Genomic DNA, 22,039 nt, shown 5'->3' on the forward strand with positions numbered 1-22,039 from the left:
ATGAGGGGAGGTAGTCTTATACACAGAGTAAAAAAATGTGAACCTTAAGAGAACTCTAGGTTTAGGACTACTTTACATAGTTCGTTTGTCGAACGTCACTAATCAGCTACATACAGTATACCGCGCTGAGCCAATCACGGTGAGCGATGTATTCTAATAATGAATACAAAGCCTGCTGGGATTGGCTGAGTCAGAGAGGCGGGCTGATGATGTTACAACCTCTGACTCAGCCAATCCGAGCTGGCTTTGTATTTATTAATAGAATGCATCGCTCGCCGTGATTGGCTTAGCGCGGTATACTGTACTTAGCCGAAGCTACGGTACATACGGTATTACCGCACATCCAACGGGCTGACAGATTAGTGGGTGTAAACAAAATGGATGATTTAAATGGTCTTGCCTCAGAAGGGGGGGGGGGGTAGTCTTATATGGTCCAAATAATAAGATAATAGCCCAAAACCTATGTTTTAACTGGAAAATTAGGGGGTCGTCTTACACACCTAATCACCTTATACGCTGGCATATACGGTAAATGTGTTACTATAGATTAAATTTATGTGTTGATTTTAAATTGATTACTCTGCTTTTTGGAGTTGTACTATAATTTGTATTTTATACATAACACAAAATGGCAGTGGTGATGGCACCTTGATGTTGGAATATTAGTGGTTCTCTCACTCCATGTTGATAGCATTGTACATGATTCCAGATTTTATAAAGGAATCAGGCTGCTTGGGATTCAAATGTCTCTGATCTGTTGCTGGCTGGATGAATAGCTGTTGGGTATATGTAAGAGAAACAGAGTTTGTATATGGCGCTGCCTGTTTAAACAGTGGGTAATGGCCTCCACACAAAGGTTCGTACATTAAACCAGAAATGCCAAAAGTATATGCGTTGCGACAAATAACGCAGTGATAAGTGTTTAGTGTAGAGGGTGGATTAGCATGCACCCCCATTTCTGGTTTAATGTACGAACCTTTGAGTGGAGGCCATTACCCACTGTTTAAACAGGCAGCACCATATACATAATCTCTTTCTCTTACATATATCGTACCCCTGGCTTTTTGCTAGAGGTTGGTTTGTGGCTGCTTACGCCTGTATTTACGCATTTTTTAATTTGGGATAGTCCATAGCGCTGGTCAATTTGTTTTCTCAGCTGTTGGGTAGGTTCCATGATTCTTTTAGAGCTGTTTAACTATTTGCATATCTGTATCGAAGGATGATACAGTTATATATATTTTATTATATAGTCTCGAATGAACTCTTCATTTTTGCTTTACAACAGGGTTTGAGTAATATGCTAAGATACATCTTGCAACGAATAGAAAAAATCAGCTATGTTATTCCCCTTCAACACATTATGTGCCTTGGAGAATATACAGGTATCATTCATTGCATACACACAACCCAATCCACAATCCTGCACCACACAATTGACCAATGAGGTAGCCTATCACACTGATGCACCAATAGGGATGTGGGGAGAGGACTTATTGCTTAGCTTCAACATTAACCGGAAGCTCCTGAGCTTTGCCTTTCTTAATTTTCTGCAGGTATATGCAGTCATCTCTTAACCAAGGCAAGATTTATGGTTCCTTCGCTCCTACACCAATGGTCTTTGTGCCCCCTTTCTACCCTAGTGGACTGGCAATCAACCCCAGTGTGTTTAAATCCCACTTTTCTTCCCCGATGCTTCCATGTGAAAGTATAGCTATAAGCAACCCTTTTTTTTTTTTTTTTTTTTGAACAGGGTGTAGAAGGATTAGGACACCTGCAAGGTTTTTATTGCTGTATGTGCACTCTTTTTATCCTGATTACTGTTATTACCAAGAGGGAAAGTGAAAGAAAATCTAAAATTTTGGGTTGTCACCAGAACAGGAAAAAAGGGGAAATCTTGGGACACTCTGAAGGGATTTCCTTCCTTATAGTGTTAAAATGCACTATAAAGCACACTCACATAAGGCAGTGCTACTGACCTAGCACTGATTCAAAATGTTTGAAGTCTCCATTCTTGTTTTAAAATAGATCCATTGCAACTCTGTAAAACGTGATGATGTCACAAATGTCTGCTTAACATGTTTCGTCTTTTGAAGACTTTCCAAAGAGAAGACTTTATAACCACACAAGATACTCCAAGGCTAGGAACGGGGATGTTAACAAGATTGTTTACCTACTCTGTGTTAGTACACCTAGAAGAAAAGGACAAACTACTGCTCTGCTAGAAGTTTGGTTTTAGTATATAGTTTGGTTTAACCCAGGGTGCATGAGCAAAGTACACTGTACCAAGTGCAGGGTCCATCCAAACTTTATCCTGTGTTGAGCACTAATGAAAGGGGAGTGGCGTTGCCCCTGAAATGCATTGGATGTATACTTTATTTAATTAACAAATAAAAATATCTTAGACTCTTTAATCTGATTTTGATCTGGTGCTCCTTTTGGTATTTTTATGCTTTAAACTACTGTTGGATTTCCATCGAGGGAATCCTTGCTGTGTGGGATCCACCTCACCAGAGATATTGAGCTTGTTTGACATTTTTCTCCCTCTGGTTACACTTGAAAGTCTAAAAGTTCTCAGTGCCTCTTTGAGTATAATGTTCCGGATTACACTGGTAAGCAGCCTGACAGGTTCACATTGGTGCCATGCAGGAACCCTGTGAATCCACTGAGGGTTCTTGCATCGCACCCAACTCACAGGCAGTTCACACTGCCATATGTGACCTGCTGGGAGTGTCAATACAAAGGTAATGACACCCCAGATCAGTTCACGTATCTCAGTGCGAACTGTTAATTCAGACAGGAATCGGATCGCATGGGTTTTCACACTGATTCTGGTGTGAAAACCCATGCGATCTGATTCTGGTCCGGACCAAAAAAAAGGGTCCTGCGCGACTTTAGTCCAAATGCGATGCGCCTACAGCCATACAATTTGTATGGCTAAATTTGCATCCCACAGACATGGCATGTGATTTGCATAGCAGTGCGGTTCGAATCACATGCAATGTCTTACATCGCTAAGGTATGAACTGGCACTTACTGATACATGGAGTGTGTTACTGACACATAGGGGCTGATTTACTAAAACTGGAGTGCAAAACCTAATGCAGCTGTGCACTGTAACCAATCAGCTTCTAACTCCAGCTTGTTCAATTTAGCTTTGGCAAAAAAAACTTCTGGAAGAAATTGGTTGTACCTAGTGGCAACTGCTGTCATTGTGTAGTTTGGTAAGCTTACAGTAGGGTGACCAGACATCCTTGGTTTCCGGGAACAGTCTCAGGATTGAGGACCAAGTCTGTCCCCGGGTTTTGTCCCCAGGTTCAGGGTCGGAATAATGTAGACAGGGCATCCCATGCTGGCTGAGAAACAGCCTGGTGGCTCAGATGCAGTCGCCCCCTGCTGGACGATCTCACCGCCGTTCTTGTTGCTGTTCAGTGGAGGAGAGGGAGAGCCAACAATTGACTGCGTGGAGGGCTGAGAACAGGAGCTGAGTAGATGGGGGGGGGGTCTGTTTATACGCAGGTGAGGGCAGTGGGGGAGCAGGGATCAGAGCTAATGCGTCTGCATAGAGAGATGGAGAGTTTAGCTGTTGTGGGGGAAGGGCTAAGGGGTGGCTGCAGAGATTATCTGTGAGAAGGGTGCAGAGGTGAGCTATGGATGTGGGGGCAGAAGTGTCCTCTGTTCATGCCAAACCTCTGAACCCCGTACTCTATGCCGAACACCCTCCGATATATAATGTAGTCCTGTGCCCAGCACTCTGTGTATTATGTAGTCCTGTGCCCAGCGCTATGTGTATTATGCAGTCCTGTGCCTAGCGCTATGTGTATTATGTAGTCCTGTACCCAGCGCTATGTGTATTATGCAGTCCTGTGCCCAGTGCTCTATGTATTATGCAGTACTGTGACCAGCTCTCTGTGTATTATTCAGTCCTGTGCCATTTGCCAATAAAAAAAAAATCTGCTCACCTTAGCTTATAGTCAAGACAAGTTTTCTTTAAATTCAAGATTTACCTAAGAAAATGACATCTATTACAAAATGAGTTCCATCATACTATTGCTTTTATTATTGAAGAATAAGTGAGACTTCCCTATTGACCCAATTTATCATATAAACTCAAATGGACACATCAGGAGGAAAGGTTGTTACTTTCTATACTTGGCAAAATGAGGAGTAAGAATTCGGATGTGAGGAAGCAGGATGGCAAGAAAAACACTGCAATAAAAGACAAGGGAAGTACAAAAACACTGGGGGGCCTTTACTCACACAACTCTGCCCATTATATATTTAGAACACCAGGGCATCATTTAGGAAATAACACACAAAATGATAGAAGGCACAACAACAGCATAATGGATCAGTTTTATTCTTAGTTTTCTAAACAAATTCAATATATTTAATAAAAAATTATCACTTCACATATTTACAAAGTCTTCTTAAGTTCTTTTCTACCCTGTAGCATGTTTGTAGAAGCCATTGGGATGAATTCTGCAAAAAAACTTTCTTGACTAACTTATCCTCTTTTTTATTTCTTCAGCTAGGAGTTCCTTGGAAACTTCAACCTATAAACAGGTAAAACAGCATTTGTAAAACAAGCATTGGTGGGACATACTATACTGTAATAATAGATCAAGGTAGGTATGTGCGTGTACACTGTACGCACATCTCTAATACATATACAGTACTTAATCTCCCTAACTATACAAAATATATGATATATTTAATCTCTCTCATATATATATATATATATATATATATATATATATATATATACCGATCAGCCATAACATTATGACCACTGACAGGTAAAGGAAATATCTCATTACAACAGCATCTGAAAATTGGTAGGATATTTTAGGTAGCAAGTGACCATAAAGTTGGTGTGGTGAAAGCAGAAAAAAATGGGCATCGCAGTTTGTTGTGTATGGGGCTGTGAAGCCCATGGTGACCCGTGTTCACAGCCATAAGCTTCTACAATAGTCACATGAAAAGCAGAACTGGACTACGGAGCAATGGAAGAACATGGCCTGGTCTGATGAATCACGTTTTCTTTTACTTAATGTTGATGGCCAGGTGCATGTGCTTCATTTACCTGGGGGATAGATGGCACCAGGATGCGGTATAAGAAGGTAAGTCGGCAGATGCAGTGTGATGCTTTGGGCAATGTTCTGCTGGAAAACCTTGAAAAATTTGAATATCATCAAAAAATCTATTTATTTCAGTAATTCAATTCAAAAGGTGAAACTTGTATACTATATAGATTCATTACACATAGAGTGATATATTTCAAGCATTTTTCTTTATATTTTGATGATCGTGGCTTACAGCTAGAGAAAACCCAAAATTCAGTATCTCAGAGAATTAGAATATTGTGAAAAAGCTAAATATTGTAGACTCATGGGGGTTGATTTACTAAAGGAAAATCCACTGTGCACTACAAGTGCACTGCACATGGAAGTGCAGTCGCTGTAGCTCTGAGGGGAACATGCAAGGAAAATTTAAAAAACAGCATTTTTGCTTGCACATGATTGATGATAGAAATCAGCAGAGCTTCCTCTCATTTCGATCTTCCCGGACTGCACTTCCACATGCACTTCAAAGTGCACTTGTAGTGCACAATGGATCATACTTTAGTAACCCCATGGTGTCACACTCTAATCAGCTAATTAACTCAAAACACCTGTAAAGGTTTCCTGAGCCTTTAAATGATCTCTCAGTCTGGTTCAGTAGGTTACACAATCATGGGGAAGACTGCTGACTTGTTAGTTGTCCAGAAGACAACCTCCACAAAGGAGGGTAAGTCACATAAGGTCATTTCTAAAAAAGCTGGCTGTTTACAGAGTGCTGTATCCAAGCATATGAATGGAAAGTTGAGTGAAAGGAAAAAGTGTGCTAGAAAAAGGTGCACAAGCAACTGGGATAACCGCAGTCTTGAGAGGATTTTGAAGCAAAGGCCATTTAACCTCCCTGGCGGTATGATTATGTCAGGAATTATGTATCAAAAGCGGTACAATTTTTTGCATGGAAATTTGGCGTTATGTATTATAGGCCTACAATTCTTAGTAATTACTGACTTAAACCTGACCAAAACAAGACTCTAGTAGACATCCCAGATGTGATAAATTTGAAACACAAACGCATGAATTATAATCTAATCAATAATATAATTTTATTATATATTATATAATATTATTTTATTATATATTATATTATATATTATATATTATATATATATATTATTTTATTATATAATTATATCATTGATTAGATTATAATGCATGCGTTATATATATATATATATATATATATATATATATATATATATATATATATATATATATATATATGTGTGTGTGTGTGTGTGTGTGTGTGTGTATATATATATATATATATATATATGTGTATGTGTGTGTATATATATATATATAATATGTGTATATATATATATATATATATATATATATATATATATATATAAAATATAAATGTTATGTGTTTGTGTTTTGTGCAACGTTTGAATTTCCCTCCCAGTTCCGCTCCCATGCAGCACTGCTGCTGCAGGGAACGGAACCAGGAAGTCATTAGACCGACGGACGAGCGGCGGGAATCTCGGCTGGCGATCACAGCAATGGGAGATCATCGCTGGATCGCCAGGAGAAGGTAAGGGACAGCGCTGCAAGCTCTGCACATCCAACCCGAGCGTGACTCGGGGATACCGATAATAGCATGGAAAATCCACCCAGAGTCACGCTCGGGGATACCACTAAGGGGGTTAAAAATTTGGGGGAGATTCACAAGGAGTAGCCTATGGCTGGTGTCAGTCCTTCAAAAGCCACCATACAAAGATGTATTCAGGATATGGGCTACAACTGTCACATTCCTTATGTTAAGCCACTCCTGAACCAGAGACAATGTCAGAAGCGTCTTACCTGGGCCATGGAGACAAAGAACTGGACTAATGTTCAGTGGTCCAAAGTCCTCTTTTTGGATGAAAGTAGGTTTTGCATTTATTTGGAAATAAAGGTACAAGAGTCTGGAGGGAGAGTGGAGAGGCACAGAATCCAAGTTGCATGAGGCCCAGTGTGAAGTTTCCACAGTCAGTGATGATTAGGGGAGCCATGTCATCTGCTGGTGTTGGTCCAGTGAGTTTTATCAAATCCAAAGTCAGTGCAGCCCTCTACCAGGAATTTCTAGAGCACTTCCTGCTTCCCACTACTGACCAGCATAATGGAGATGCTGATTTCATTTTCCAGCAGGAAATGGCACCTGCCCACACTGCCAAAAGTACCAATACCTTGCTAAATGATCATGGTATCACTGTGCTTGATTGGCCAGCAAACTCGCCTGACCTAAACCCCCATAGAGAATCTGTGGGGTATTGTCAAGAGGAAGATAAAAGACACCAGACTCAACAATGCAGATGAGCTGAAGACCGCTATTAAAGCAACCTGAGCTTCCATAACACCTCACCAATGCCACAGGCTGATCGCAAAAATGCAAAAGGAGCCCCAACCAAGTACTGAGTGCATACTATACTGTACATTGACATACTTTTCAATAAGCCAACATTTCTGTATTAAAAATCCTTTTTCTTATTGGTCTTATGGAATATTCTAATTTTCTGAGATAATGAAATTTGAGTATTCACTAGCTGTAAGCCAAAATTAGAATCATAATCAAAATTAAAAGAAGGGAAATGCTTGAAATAGATCACTCTCTGTGTAATGAATCTATATAATGTATGAGTTTCACTTTTAACTAAAATTAAGAGACAGCGCACATGCACGCATGATCATTTCACCTTTTTTTTTTTTAGTGAGAGAGATGAAACACAGTGAAAACTCATTTTGCATAAAAAATCCAAAGATTTGCAGTGGAATTTGAAAATAACATTTTTGCTTACACATGATTGGTTGACTGAAGTCAGCGCAAAGCCGCTGTCTTTGCAAAATGAGATTTGGAAAAGATCACAAAAGTCCATCCTGTTGATAAAGATTGTGGCGGTCCTGAGGGGTTTAATTATCTGTAAATTCAATTGCTAATAGGCCTCGTTCACGCGGGGTGTACGTAAGCCAGTGTTAATTTTGGTACCAAATTTCAATTTAGTTTTAGTCTTAGGACTAAAATGGCATTTTAGTTTTAGTCCCATTTTAGTCTTCTGCAAGTGTTTTAGTTTTAGTCGTATTTAGTCGACTAAAACTCCAGTACATTTTAGTTGACTAAAACATCTTACATTTTAGTCGACTAAAACGTCCTACATTTTAGTTGACTAAAACTCATTTTAGTCATCTAAATGGTCATGGTCAGGTCAGAGAGGAGGCCTGTAATGCTGCTGCCTGCAGTCAGTGCAGTGAGTGAACACAGTGCTGCTCAGAGTGCTGGATGGGGGTCTCAGGTTTAAGGGTGGTCTCTGGTCTGACTCTGAACTGAAGTTGTTGAACAGGATGGGCCGGGCGGGCCTCAGCGGCCTATATACACGCACACAGTCCTGGATGGATGGCGGAATCGGATGCCGGTGGTGACTGGTGAGTGGTCTGAGGGGACTCAGGGAGGCAGTAATAGCTGGCCTGGCTGTTAACTCACAGTGGGTGCTCTGCTCTGTATGTGGTGGTGGCTGGGTGCCAGTGCCGTGTGATGAGTCGGGCCTGGCGCGTCTGGCTGTAGTGCTGAAGCTACAGTGCTCTGGTGAAGTTAGGTGACTGGTCTCGAGTCAACTCTCTTGTAGTAGTCCACTCCTCACGTCGGACGTCACGGGGCACGCCACGCCAGACGCCACACAGGCAGAGCTCCGCGAAAACCGGAAAATGGGTAAACGTCCCTGCCTCCCATTCTCATTTAGTTTTCGTTCGTTAACTAAAACGGATTTGATTTTCATCATAGTTGTCGTCATTTGACGAAAATGTGCTATACTTTGCGTCTCGTTTTTGTCAGTTGAAAAATGCCGGTGACGAAAACGTTTTCGTTGACGAAATTAACACTGCTGTAAACTCCGTTGGCTGTAATGTCATTGCACATATTACCTGAATATATTACCAACATTAAATATTAGGGAAACATATAAGAAAAGCCTTTTGCTTAATTGTTTAGTTTTCAGCAGCTTAGTTGATGTTCCTGTTCCGTATGTGGTGGTGCAATACATGTTTAAACTTTAATGTGCTATTATTACATGCTCTGGATGGAATTGTGTTGCCGATATAGAAATGGCCAGCAGAGGAGTGTTCATTTTGATGATGTCAGTTTTTTATTTAGTTTTAGTTATAGTCTTATGATTAAAATGCCATTTTAGTTTTAGTCGTATTTTAGTCTTAAGACTAAAATGCCATTTTAGTTTTAGTCGTATTTTAGTCATCTGAATTGTTTTAGTTTTAGTCGTATTTTAGTCGACTAAAATTGTGTTAATTTAGTCGACGAAAACGTTTTAGTCGGTTTTAGTCGACTAAATTAACACTGACGTAAGCGTACGCTTGTGTGTACCTGCACAAGGATGCACAGGTGTTCTGTAAATACACGTTTAGGAAGTCCCATTGATGTCAATTGGGACTCAACAGTGATAGGGGCACAGATGCTGCTTCTAATCTGACATCTGTGTGGGTGCAAAGCCTGGAATGCTTGTCTCCATTGGGGCTGTACACCCATAGAGGAAAAATAAAAGGAGATTTACCTACCTGATTTACTCACCCTTGACCTCTACTCCTCCCTGCAGCTAGACCAGTCACTGCCGTGTCTGTACCCCCACATTCCACCAATCCAGGGTCCTGACATCAACAAGACCAGAGCAGGGTTCATAGCCATACTCTGGATGTGAGGACATAGAGGGACAGACCACCGCCGGATTTTGGGGGAGAGGAAGATCAGGTAAAAAAAAGTTTCTCCTCTCCCCAAGACAAAACAAGTAATTAACCCTTGTAGTGTGGGCAGAGCCCCACTGCAAAGGGATATTTTTTTATTTGCTCATAGTTGGGCTTTAAAAGTGAACCTAACCACTTGCTGACCAGCCACCGTAGTTTTACTGCGGCAGGTCGACTCTGTTAGGCGAAACGAAGTGCCTGCACATCGCTTCGTGTAGCAGATAGTGGGGGCGTGCGCAGGTGCCAATTAGCTAGAGGGGGAGCCAATCAGCAGGCCCGGCAAACGCGATGTCCGCCAGGCACCCGTGATCACTCCCCATGGAGACAGAACGGCGGTGTGCCGATGTAAGCAAGGCAGACCGCTGTTCTGTCAGCAATGAACACAGGGATCCTGTATAATTCCTATTTAGGAACACAGGCCTCTGTGTTCATCCAGTGAGTACATCCCCCACACAGTTAGAAAGCATCCCGTAGGGACATATTTAACCCTTTGATCGCCCCTGGTGTTAACCCCTTCCCTGCCAGTGTCATTATTACAGTAACAGTGCATATTTTTAGCACTGATTACTGTAGTAATGTCACTGGTGCCCCCAAAAGTGTCCAAAATATCAGGGATCCGATCTATCCCTCACAATGTCGCAGTCCTGCTAAAAAATTGCAGATTGCCACCATAACTAGTAAAAAAAAAAAAAGTAAAAATAAAAATGACAAATCTTTCCCTCTAGTTTGTAGACGTGATAACTTTTGCGCAAAGCTTGCCAAAAATATGTAGCAGAATACATATTGGCCTAAATTGATGAAAAAATTTGATTTTTAAATTTTTTTGTATTGGGAATGTTTTATAGCAAAATATGAAAAATATTGTTTTTTTTTTTTTAAGAATTGTCGCTCTCTTTTTATTTACTGCACAAATATTAAAAACCGCAGAGGTGATCAAATACCACCAAAAAGAAAGCTCTATTTGTGGGAAAAAAAGGACAATCAGTTTTTTTTTGGGTACAGCGTCGCACAACCGTGCGATTATCAGTTAAAATAACGCAGTGCCGTATCGCAAAAAATGGCCTGGTCGTTAAGTGGGTTAAACCTCCCGGTCCTTAACCACTTGCCTACAGTGCACTTTCACCCCCTTCCTGCCCAGACCGATTTTCAGCTTTCAGCGCTCTCACACTTTGACTGAGAATTACTCAGTCATGCAACACTGTACCCATACAAAAATTGTGTCCTTTTTTTCACACAAATAGAGCTTTCTTTTGATGGTATTTGATCAATACTGGGTTTTTTATTTTTTGTGCTATAAATAAAAAAAGACTGAAAATATCGTGAAAAAAACGCATTTTTCTTTTTTTCTGTCATAAAATTTTGCAAATTAGTCATTTTTCTTCACAAATTTTGGCCAAAATTTATACTGCTACTTATCTTTGGTAAAAATAACCCAAATAAGTGTATATTATTTGGTCTTTGTGAAAGTTATAGAGTCCACAAGCTATGGTGCGAATCATTGAAAATTGATCACACTTGATCACACCTGATGTACTGAAGGCCTATCTCATTTCTTGAGACACTAAAAAGTCAGGAAAGTACAAATACCCCCCAAATGACCCCTTTTTGGAAAGTAGACATTCCAAGGTATTTAATAAGGGGCATGGTGAGTTTTTTGAAGTTGTCATTTTTTCCCACAACTCTTTGCAAAATGAAGATTTTTTTTTTTTTTTTTTTTTTTTTACAAATTGCCATATTAACAGGTTATTTCTCTCACACAGCACATGTATACTTGCAACTACACCCCAAAACACATTCTACTACTCCTCCTGAGTATGGCGATACCACATGTGTGAGACTTTTTCACAGCCTGGCCACATACAGAGGCCTAACATTCAAGTAGCCCCGTCCGGCATTCTAGGAGCACAAATTACACATATAATTTCCTGACAACCTATCGCACTTTTGAAGGCCCTGGAGCACCAGGACAATGGAAACCCCCATAAAATGACCCCATTTTGGAAAGCAAACAGCCCAACGTATAATTTTTCAGGCATAATGAGTCTTTTGAATATGTCATTTTTTTCCACAAGTTTTTGGAAAATGTGGAAAGAAAATGAAAACACATTTTTTTTACACAAAGCTGTCCATTTATGCAATATTTCTAACACATAGCATGTACATAGCAAAAATTGCACCCCAAAATACATTCTGCTATTCCTCCTGAGTATGGCGATACCACATGTGTAACACTTTTTGACAGCCTGGCCACACACATAGGCCTAACATCCAAGTAGCGCTTTACACAAAGTTGTCCATTTATCCACTTTAAGACTGGGCCTATTTTTGACACTTGGTGTTTACAAGCTAAAATCATTTTTTTTGCTAGAAAATTACTTGGAACCCCCAAACATTATATATTTTTTTTTAGCAGAGACCCTAGAGAATAAAATGGAGATCGTTGCAATATTTTTTATCACACCATATTTGCGCAGCAGTCTTCCAGATGCGATTTTTTTGAAAAAAATTCACTTTTTTGAATTAAAAAATAAGAAAACAGTAAATTTAGCACAATTTTTTTCCATAATGTGAAAGATAATGTTACGCCGAGTAATTAGATACCCAACATGTCATGCTTCAAAATTGCGCATGCTCACAGAATGGCGCCAAACATTGGTACTTAAAAATCCCCATAGGCAACATTTTAAAAATTTCTGCAGGTTACTAGCTTAGAGTTACAGAGGAGGTCTAGGGCTCAAATTATTGCTCTCGCTCTAACGATCGCGGCGATACCTCACATGTATGGTTTGAACACCGTTTACATATGTGGGCGGGACTTGCGTATGCGTTTGCTTCTGCGCGCGAGCTAACGGGGACAGGGCGCTTTAAATTTTTTTTTTTTTTTTTTTTTACTATTTATTTTATTTATTATTTTTTTATTTTTACACAGTTTAAAAAAAAAAAAAATGTTTTGATCATTTTTATTCCTATTACAAGGAATGTAAACATCCCTTGTAATAGAAATAGGCATGACAGGTCCTCTTTATTGTGAGATCTGGGGTCAAAAAGACCTCACACCTCACAACTACACTAAAAAAGAAAAGAAAAAAAAAAAATTGTTGAAAGAGGAAAAAAAAAAAAGCAAAAAAAAAGCGGCCCTTTAAACCGGTTGCTAGGCAACGTCTTTTGACGTAGCTCCGGTCCTCCAAGACCATAGAGTTGAGTGAGGGCCATCTTGCCCTCACTCGACTTCCTGTCTCTGAGGATCCGGGACCGGATAGTTTTCCCCGCTGCCGGCGGGTCCGGTAAGCTGGGAAAACGTCTGGGACGCGGCAGGAGGGGGGGGGGCACCTCTTCCCCTGCACCGTAAGGGTAATTTCGCGGCGAATCCGCCACTGGGACCACCCTTATCTGAAAGCCGACCGCCCGCCGTTTCAAAAAATACCGGGGTTATGGGGGCTATCTGCTGCCATAACCCCAGTATTTAGCTTTTAATGGCCGACGCATATAGTCGTTAGGCGGTCAGTAAGTGATTGCATGCATATGGCAAACAGGTGACGATGACTGATGGGGTGACAGGTGACGATGACTGATGGGGTGACAGGTGACAATGACTGATGGGGTGACAGGTGACAATGACTTATGGGGTGACAGGTGACGATGACTGATGGGGTGACAGGTGACGATGACTGATGGGGTGACAGGTGATGATGACTGATGAGGTGACAGGTGACGATGATTGATGAGGTGACAAGTGACGATGATTGATGGGGTGACAGATGACAATCACTGACGGGGTGACAGGTGACGATGATTGATGGGGTGACAAGTGACGATCACTGATGGGGTGTCAAGTGACGATGATTGATAGGGTGACAGATGACGATGACTGATGGGGTGACAGGTGACAATGACTGATGAGGGTGACAGGTGACGGTGATTGATGGGGTGACAGGTGACAGGCGATGGTCACTGATGGGTGACAGGTGACGGGCAATGGTGCACGGCGGTACTGATGGCAGTCTCTGGTGACCGGTGAACTTTAGGCTATGTTCACATGTGAGCGTAGCGATCGCGGGCAGAATCACTGCGATTCCGCCCGTGATCCAGAAATCATTGCAAATTGCGGGGCGCCTGTGCGTTGCCCGTGATTTGCAATAGCACCCCAAACGCTGTGCGATGTTGCTGCGATTTCCGCCTGCCGAATCGCGGTAACATCACGCAAACAACGCATGACGCCCCAAAGAAGCTCTTGTACCTTTTTTGGGCGTCATGCGTTGTTTGCGCGATGTTACCGCGATTCGGCAGGCGGAAATGGCGGCAACATTGCACAGCGTTTGGGGTGCTATTGCAAATCACGGGCAACGCACAGGCGTCCCGCAATTTGCAATGATTTCTGGATTGCGGGCAGAATCGCGGTGATTCTGCCCGCGATCGCTGCGCTCACATGTGAACGTTATGGGTGTCAATTTCTGGGCACTGATGAGGTGACTGTTGGGTGACAGGTGACATTGGGGGGGGGCTGAGGACTGTGTGGGGGGACCTTTATTTGTGTGATTTTACTTTTTACAGGGGTACAGAGCAGTAACTCACTATTTCTAGCTCTTCTCCCCTCACACTGGAAACTGTATGAGGAGAGAAGAGCTAGTAACACCTAGTTACTGCTCTTTGTTTACATTTTATGATCGGCTGTGAATGGATTCACAGCCGATCACATAGTAAACAGTCACTGTCAGTGACTGTTTACTACTGCCGGTGACAGCTGTGTTCCTACGGAACACAGTGCCACCGACATGACCGCGCTGCGCGCTCCCGATCGCGCATGCGCGGTCATCTCCCGGCCGCCTCCATTGTGATCGGCTGTGTCATTGGAACACAGCCGATCACGTGGGAAACAGCCACGCCCAGTGGCTGTTTCCCCCCTGCCGGTGACGGGGGGTGTCCCGGGGACACCCCGACACCGGCAGTGCACGGCGGCGCGCCCGCGATCGCGCGCCTGCCGTGCATTTCCTGGGTCACGTCATATGACGTCCGCCCAGGATAATAGCCGCACCGTCCCGCCGTCATATGACGGCGGGCGGGCGGTAAGTGGTTAAGTGGTTAAGAAACATGTAAACATACCAATAAATTATATATTACTTAAAACATAATAAAGTGGTAGTACAGTAAACCCCCATATATACCCAGTGAAGTGACTAGCATTAGGTGATAAACAGAAATAAAACAAATCCTGCTACATAAGTTGTAGCTGTGTATCTGCAACCATTTCTTCAGCAAGCAGTAAGGATTTCTCCTTAGAGCAAGGGGCAGGGATCTGAAGCCCTCTCTGAGCCCTGATTAGAGGGAAGCCCCCACCATAGTATGGAGAACAAGCACAGCTGTGGATAACAGGATAACAGTCACGGGCTAGGTGCTGCCGCTCCTTCCCTCGTCACCATTTTAACTATTGGTGTTGGGAAAAACTGCCAAAACAGAGTCATGCAGATAACAGAGGAACCAAACAGCAGAGAGAAATGACACTCAGTGCTTTGGAGAGAGACATGTACACAGTATAGAAGAATGCACTTTTTTCATATTTCATGTCTGAGGTTTACAACCACTTTAAATTTTTTTTTTTTTTTAAATGCAACACAGCAGCACTCAGACGGTGAGAAGGAGGCCAGCCCAAGGAGCCAGTAAGTTGTTTCATAGTGACATGGAAAAGGCTGAAAGAAGAAAGAGCAGAATGAGCAGAAGATGGATCCACTTCTGCTTAGTCACTCTCCAATTACAGCCTAGAGAGGTAAGGAAATTACCTATCTTCATAGGTAAACTGGGACAGGGAAAAGTCAGGTCCCCGGCTTGGATGAGCTGTCTGGCAGGGCTCTGTGTAAATCCCAGGAATGAATGGACAGAAATACAAATTCTTCAGAAGGTAAATCATCTTCTAGAAATGTATTTCAACTGTGCATGTAGCGGTTTGCCTTGAGTTCAGCTTTAATGCTGAAATGGTCTAAAAATAATTAGGCAGAATAGATGTGAACAAAGCACCTGGAGCAGATGGCTTACATCCATGAGTCATCAAAGAGCTGAGCTCAGTAAAAAACGAAGCCATTGTTTCTCATTTTAAAAGCTATTTGAAGTAAACCATTCCTGAGAGAATTGTGTGGCAGCATTTACTGACCTCCTTCGGAAAGGTGCTAATTGTCTATGGCACCTGGTACTTTCTGAGACACTGACCTGAAAGAAGTATGCAGATCAGGAAAGTAAATTATTTTTCTTGTTCCAGGGTGGTGATAAAAAGTATTGGAGCAATAGGACAGCATGACAAGTAAGCAACAAGCAGATACCATCAATTGACTGCCACTCACAAGCCTGTAGTTCACTCATCTCGCTAGGGTTGAGTGCAGGCAAAACAGCCTAACATACAGTCAGGTCCATAAATATTGGGACATCAACACAATTCTAATCTTTTTGGCTCTATAAACCACCACAATGGATTTGAAATGAAACAAACAAGATGTGCTTTAACTGCAGACTTTCAGCTTTAATTTGAGGGTATTTACATCCAAATCTGGTGAAAGGTGTAGAAATTACAACAGTTTGTATATGTGCCTCCCACTTTTTAAGGGACCAAAAGTAATAGGACAATTGGCTGCTCAGCTGTTCCATGGTCAGGTGTGTGTTATTCCCTCATTATCCCATTTACAAGGAGCAGATAAAAGGTCCAGAGTTCAAACCAAGTGTGCTATTTGCATTTGGACTCTTGCTGTCAACTCTCAATATGAGATCCAAAGAGCTGTCACTATCAGTGAAGCAAGCCATCATTAGGCTGATAGCAAAAACATTAGGTGTGGCCAAATCAACTGTTTGGAACATCCTTAAAAGAAAGAACGCTTCGGTGAGCTAAGCAACACCAAAAGACCTGGAAGACCACGAAAAACCACTGTGGTGGATGACCGAATAATTCTTTCCCTGGTGAAGAAAACACCCATCACAACAATTGGCCAGATCAAGAACACTCTCCAGGAGGTAGGTGTATGTGTGTCAAAGTCAACAATCAAGAGAAGACTTCACCAGAGTGAATACAGAGGGTTCACCACAAGATGTAAACCATTGGTGAGCCTCAAAAACAGGAAGGCCAGATTAGAGTTTGCCAAACAACATCTAAAAAAGCCTTCACAGTTCTGGAACAACATCCTATGGACCGATGAGACCAAGATCTACTTGTACCAGAGTGATGGGAAGAGAAGAGTATGGAGAAGGAAAGGAACTGCTCATGATCCAAAGCATACCACCTCATTAGTGAAGCATGGTGGTGGTAGTGTCATGGCGTGGGCATGTATGGCTGCCAATGGAACTGGTTCTCTTATATTTATTGATGATGTAACTGCTGACAAAAGCAGCAGGATGAATTCTGAAGTGTTTTGGGCAATATCTGCTCATATTCAGCCAAATGCTTCAGAACTCATTGGATGGCGCTTCACAGAGCAGATGGACAATGACCCGAAGCACACTGCGAAAGCAACAAAAGAGTTTTTTAAGGGAAAGAAGTGGAATGTTATGCAATGGCCAAGTCAATCACCTGGCCTGAATCCGATTGAGCATGCATTTCACTTGCTAAAGACAAAACTAATGGGAAAATGCCCCAAGAACAAGTAGGAACTGAAGACAGTTGCAGTAGAGGCCTGGCAGAGCATCACCAGGGATTAAACCCAGCGTCTTGTGATGTCTCTATGCGTTCCAGACTTCAGGCTGTAATTGACTGCAAAGAATTTGCAACCAAGTCCAAGTATTAAAAAGTGAAAGTTTGATTTATGATTGTTAATCTGTCCCATTACTTTTGGCACATATACAAACTGTTGTAATTCCTACACCGTTCACCTGATTTGGATGTAAATACCCTCAAATTAAAGCTGAAAGTCTGCAGTTAAAGCACATCTTGTTTGTTTCATTTCAAATCCATTGTGGTGGTGTAAAGAGCCCAAAAGATTAGAATTGTGTCGATGTCCCAATATTTATGGACCTGACTATTTAGAAAATGGAAGAGTTGGCAGATTTTCTTTGATTTCCTTGGAACAATAAAGCTTTGTGGCTGCTGATGGCATTGGAGCGCGGACAACTACCATTCTTCCTCGAAAATAAGACCAACCCCCAAAAAAAGACCCATTTCTAGGATGGCTGCAATATAACCTCTACCCCGAAAATAAGTCCCATTTAAAGTCCTTGTAAAATCATGTAATCTGCGATGTATTAGGATTAAATAATGTCAAGTGTGTGTGTGTAACATCATTGTGGAAAATACCTTATTTACAGCGCCGCTGGGTACTCACGTGACCCCCCGGAGCTCTCTTCCTGGCTGACATCAGCAGCCCCTCTCTCTTCAGTGCTTGGAATAGAGGTGAGGTCAGCGGGATCCCGGCCCCTCCCTCTGCAACGCTTGGAGCAGGGAAGGAGACTCCGGAGGGTTACATGAGCGCCTAGCTGTAAATAACTGGATTTTTGTCTTACCGTAAAATCCTTTTCTCTGAGGTTCACTGACAGACACAGCTTCAAGTCTTCAGACCATTGGGCTTTTGCTCTCGCTCTCTAGGAGTAGGACTAGGCGGAAACTTTTTTGGCTATGCCCCTGAGGCAGTCCCAGTGGGTATACCATCACTTTCTACTGTAGGACTCCAGTTTGTAACAAGCAGTGTCAGAAGAACAAATAATTCAACCCCAACAGAGGGGCGGGTGCTGTGTCTGTCAGTGAACCTCAGAGAAAAGGATTTTACAGTAAGAAAAAAAAAGTTTTCTCTTTCGTTCACTGACTAACACAGCTTCAAGTCTTCAGACCATTGGAATGTCCCAAAGCAGTGTCAACATGAGGGGTGGGAACAACACAGCAAATACAGAATTCCGCACAAGGCTAAACATAGCCAACCAGGTAACAGGAGCTCAACTATGAACAACTGGAGCTCACCAGTAGGAAAACATTTTCGCCCTCAAGAAGCAGAAGCCTCCGCAACTGCAGCCTTCAAAACTTTGGGGCCAAGCCCCACATTCAAAGATGCAAGTGCATCCACCTTATAAAATTTAGTGAATGTGTCTACAGGCAATAAAGTAGCTGCCTTGCACACCTGAACCACTGACGCCTAATGACGGAAGGCCCAGGAGGCACTAAGCGCCATTGTAGAATGCGCTTTAACAGGGAAAGGAGGAACCTGACCCTTAATGGAGTAGGCCTGCACCACCGTCTGCCTAATCATTTGAAAATGGTCGCAGCAGATGCGGCCTGCCACTTACGAGGTCCATCCATAAGAACAAACAAGGAATCTGATTTCCTAATCGGTTCAGTCACCACCAGGTACACCCGAATCGCCCTTACCACATCTAAAGAATGCAAAGCAATTTCCTTAGGATGTTTAGGCTTAGGTCATAGGGATGGTAGCACAATGTCTTCATTCAAATGAAACCGGGGACAACCTTAGGAAGGAACGCCCGACAGGGTCGCAACACCACTTTGTCCCTATGAATCACCAGGTAAGGTGACTGACAGGACAGCACAGCCAACTCCAACACGCGACGTGCGGAACTAATGGCTACCAAGAAAACCACCTTCTGCGACAGAGTGAGCAGCGGAATTTCTCAAATATTTTCAAAGGGAGGCCTTTGAAGCACTGACAGAACAAAATTGAGATCCCACGGAGGTACCAGGGTTCGCTCTGGAGGAGCCAGATGATGAACTCCCTGCACAAAAATGAGAACCAAGAACTTCGCAGCAAACAGCCTATGAAAAAAAAAATAGCCAAAGCGTAAATCTGGCCCTTGATTGTGCCCAGAGCCAAACATTGATCTACACCCAATTGTAGAAACTAACCGGCGAGACACAGAAAAGGAGCGAGGAGAAACCCCCCCACGACTCACACCAAGTAATGTACGCCTTCCAAACTTAATGAAAAACACTCCTGGAAGTAGATTTCCTAGCCTTCAACAGCATAGGAATGACCGACTCCGACAGCCCTCTGTCTTTCAGCACCTGGCTTTCAATAGCCACACTGTTAAAGCCAGCGATCGTAAAGCAGGGTAAAAGATTGGTCCCTGAGACAGAAGATCTTCCCTGAGAGGAAGTTTCCAAGGGACATCTGGTACCAGCCTTACCAGGCCTGCGTACCAAGACTGCCGAGGCCAGTCTGGCACCACTAGAATGACTGGAATCTACAGAAGTTGTATTGGAGGAAAGGCGTAAATCAGACGGTACTGTCCCCAAGGGGCCACCAGAGCATCTTCGGCGTCGGCCAGAGGATCCCAAGACCTTGACACGAACCTCTGCACCTTCCTGTTGAGACGGGAAGCCAGCAGGTCCACATCGGGGGTCCCCCACCGAAGAGACAGTTGAGGAAAAACCTCCGGGGGAAGAGACCATTCTCCTGGATCCAATGTCTGCCGACTGAGATAGTCCGCTTGCCAATTATCTACCCCCGGAATGTGCACAGCAGAGAGGGCCGGAAACATATCGTAATGCCCACCTCAAGATGCCGGCCACTTCCCAGGCTGCCAGGACATATGCCACAGCCATAGCATTGTCCGATTGTATCTGCACAGGGTGTCCTTGCAGACGATCCGTCCATTGAAACAGACAAAGTCTGATCGCCTGAATTTCCAGGATGTTGATCAGCAACCTGGAATCTTCCCGGGTCTTGGGCTGAACACACTCCCAAGACACCTCCCCATCCGGATAGACTGCCATCTGTGGCGATTACAGTCCAATAGAGGGGAAGAAAGTATTTTCCCAGACGTAGAGCCGGGGAACAGAGCCACCATAGGAGAGATTCCGTCAAAACCCTGACTCAACAGAATCAGATTGTCCAATGACAACAGATCCTTGTTCCATTTGTTCAGAATATCCCTTTGCAAAATCTAGTGTGGAACTGCGCAAATGGAACAGTGCTGCTCAGCAAAGAAAAACCAAAAAAAAACCAAACAAGAGGCCACTCCCCCTGTGCACCGCTAGGGCACCACAACAATCAGCGCATCCGCGGCACTATATACAGCAGGGGAAGAATTATATACCCCCAGAGACTCACCACCCTAGCTGGAGAGCGCCAAAAACGGTCTGCCACACTGCAGGAAGAGGAAACACTGACCTGACACTAAAGGCCCCCACAGCCTCAGCACTGCATCTGACTACATGGCCACCAATGATACTCTATGGGGAAACCAAAAAAATGGCCGCTGGACTACACAAACATGGCGGGAATACAGAGACCATGGCAAAATGGCGGCACTACATGACGCTGCACGGGACCCTAGACCCCACTGGACCCCAGGGAAAAATTCACAGACCCCAGGAGGGGACCCCCCCCCAGGGACTCCCCCGCAGCACCCAGGTACAAACACACCCTACAGGGGGCCGACAGTGACAGCACCCACTGCTCCTCCAGTCCAGCATCATGCAACCCCACTACCCAATTTCACCCATGCCCCAAAAAGGGCCGGCGGGGGGGAATAGGGGACAGGTGAGGGCACAAACTTAAGGGGAAACCCCGCAAAGGAGAAGTGGGAAACACAAGGGGGGGAGGAAGGACACAGGAGGGGCCTACCATCCCCGGGGGGGGGGGGCCCGCAATCACCCCCAGCAATTCCGCAGAAAAGGAGGGGGGACACTACTCACCATACCACGGTCACCAGGCAGGCGCCACTCCCAGCAGTCCACCACACTATCTTGGAATGGGGGGTGCTGCGACCTAAGGTACACTGTGACTTTGGTCCTAACTATTGTCCTGACCAGGGCTATGCGACCTCGCGAGGTGTTTCACTCGCCAGTCTGCCCCCCTCCAGTGGGGCTATGTCGCAGCCAAACTAGCGCCGAGCTAATAGTTGGGTCACGCTCACAGGCCAGACTAGGAAGACTGTAGGGATCTAGAATATCCAGTGCGTCGCCCAGTCTGGCTGTTAATTGTAGTTTACACAGGAATAAATATAATAAAGAAAAAGTAAAAAATTCAATTTAAATAGGAAAAAATGCCAGGACTGCAGAGTCCCAGGTCCTCACTCCTGACAAGGCAGAAAAAACTGGAGTCCTACAGCAGGATGCGATGGTATACTCTCTGTGACTGCCCCAGGGGTGTAACCAAAAAGGTTTCTGCCTAGTCCTACTCCGAGAGCTTAAGCCCAATGGTCTGAATACTTGAAGCTGTGTTTGTCAGTGAACGAAAGAGAAAAAGTACTTTCCACAATAATGTTACATAAAGACACACACT

General features: G+C 43.4%; 1 protein-coding gene across 1 annotated transcript in view; it reads right to left on the reverse strand.

The window, feature by feature from the left end:
* Positions 1-4,404: 4,404 nt before the first annotated feature.
* LOC309553176 (histidine--tRNA ligase, cytoplasmic-like) overlaps positions 4,405-22,039 on the reverse strand; it is a 214,063-nt gene continuing 196,428 nt past the window's right edge. The window contains exon 12 of the mRNA XM_082254106.1: positions 4,405-4,553. Within this exon, the coding sequence (XP_082110232.1) occupies positions 4,500-4,553 (54 nt within the window). The 3' untranslated portion in view covers positions 4,405-4,499. The remainder of the gene's footprint in view (positions 4,554-22,039) is intronic.

Source organism: Pelophylax lessonae, assembly GCF_965119305.1.
Source record: "Pelophylax lessonae genome assembly, chromosome: 4".
NCBI classification, from domain to species: Eukaryota; Metazoa; Chordata; class Amphibia; order Anura; family Ranidae; genus Pelophylax; species Pelophylax lessonae.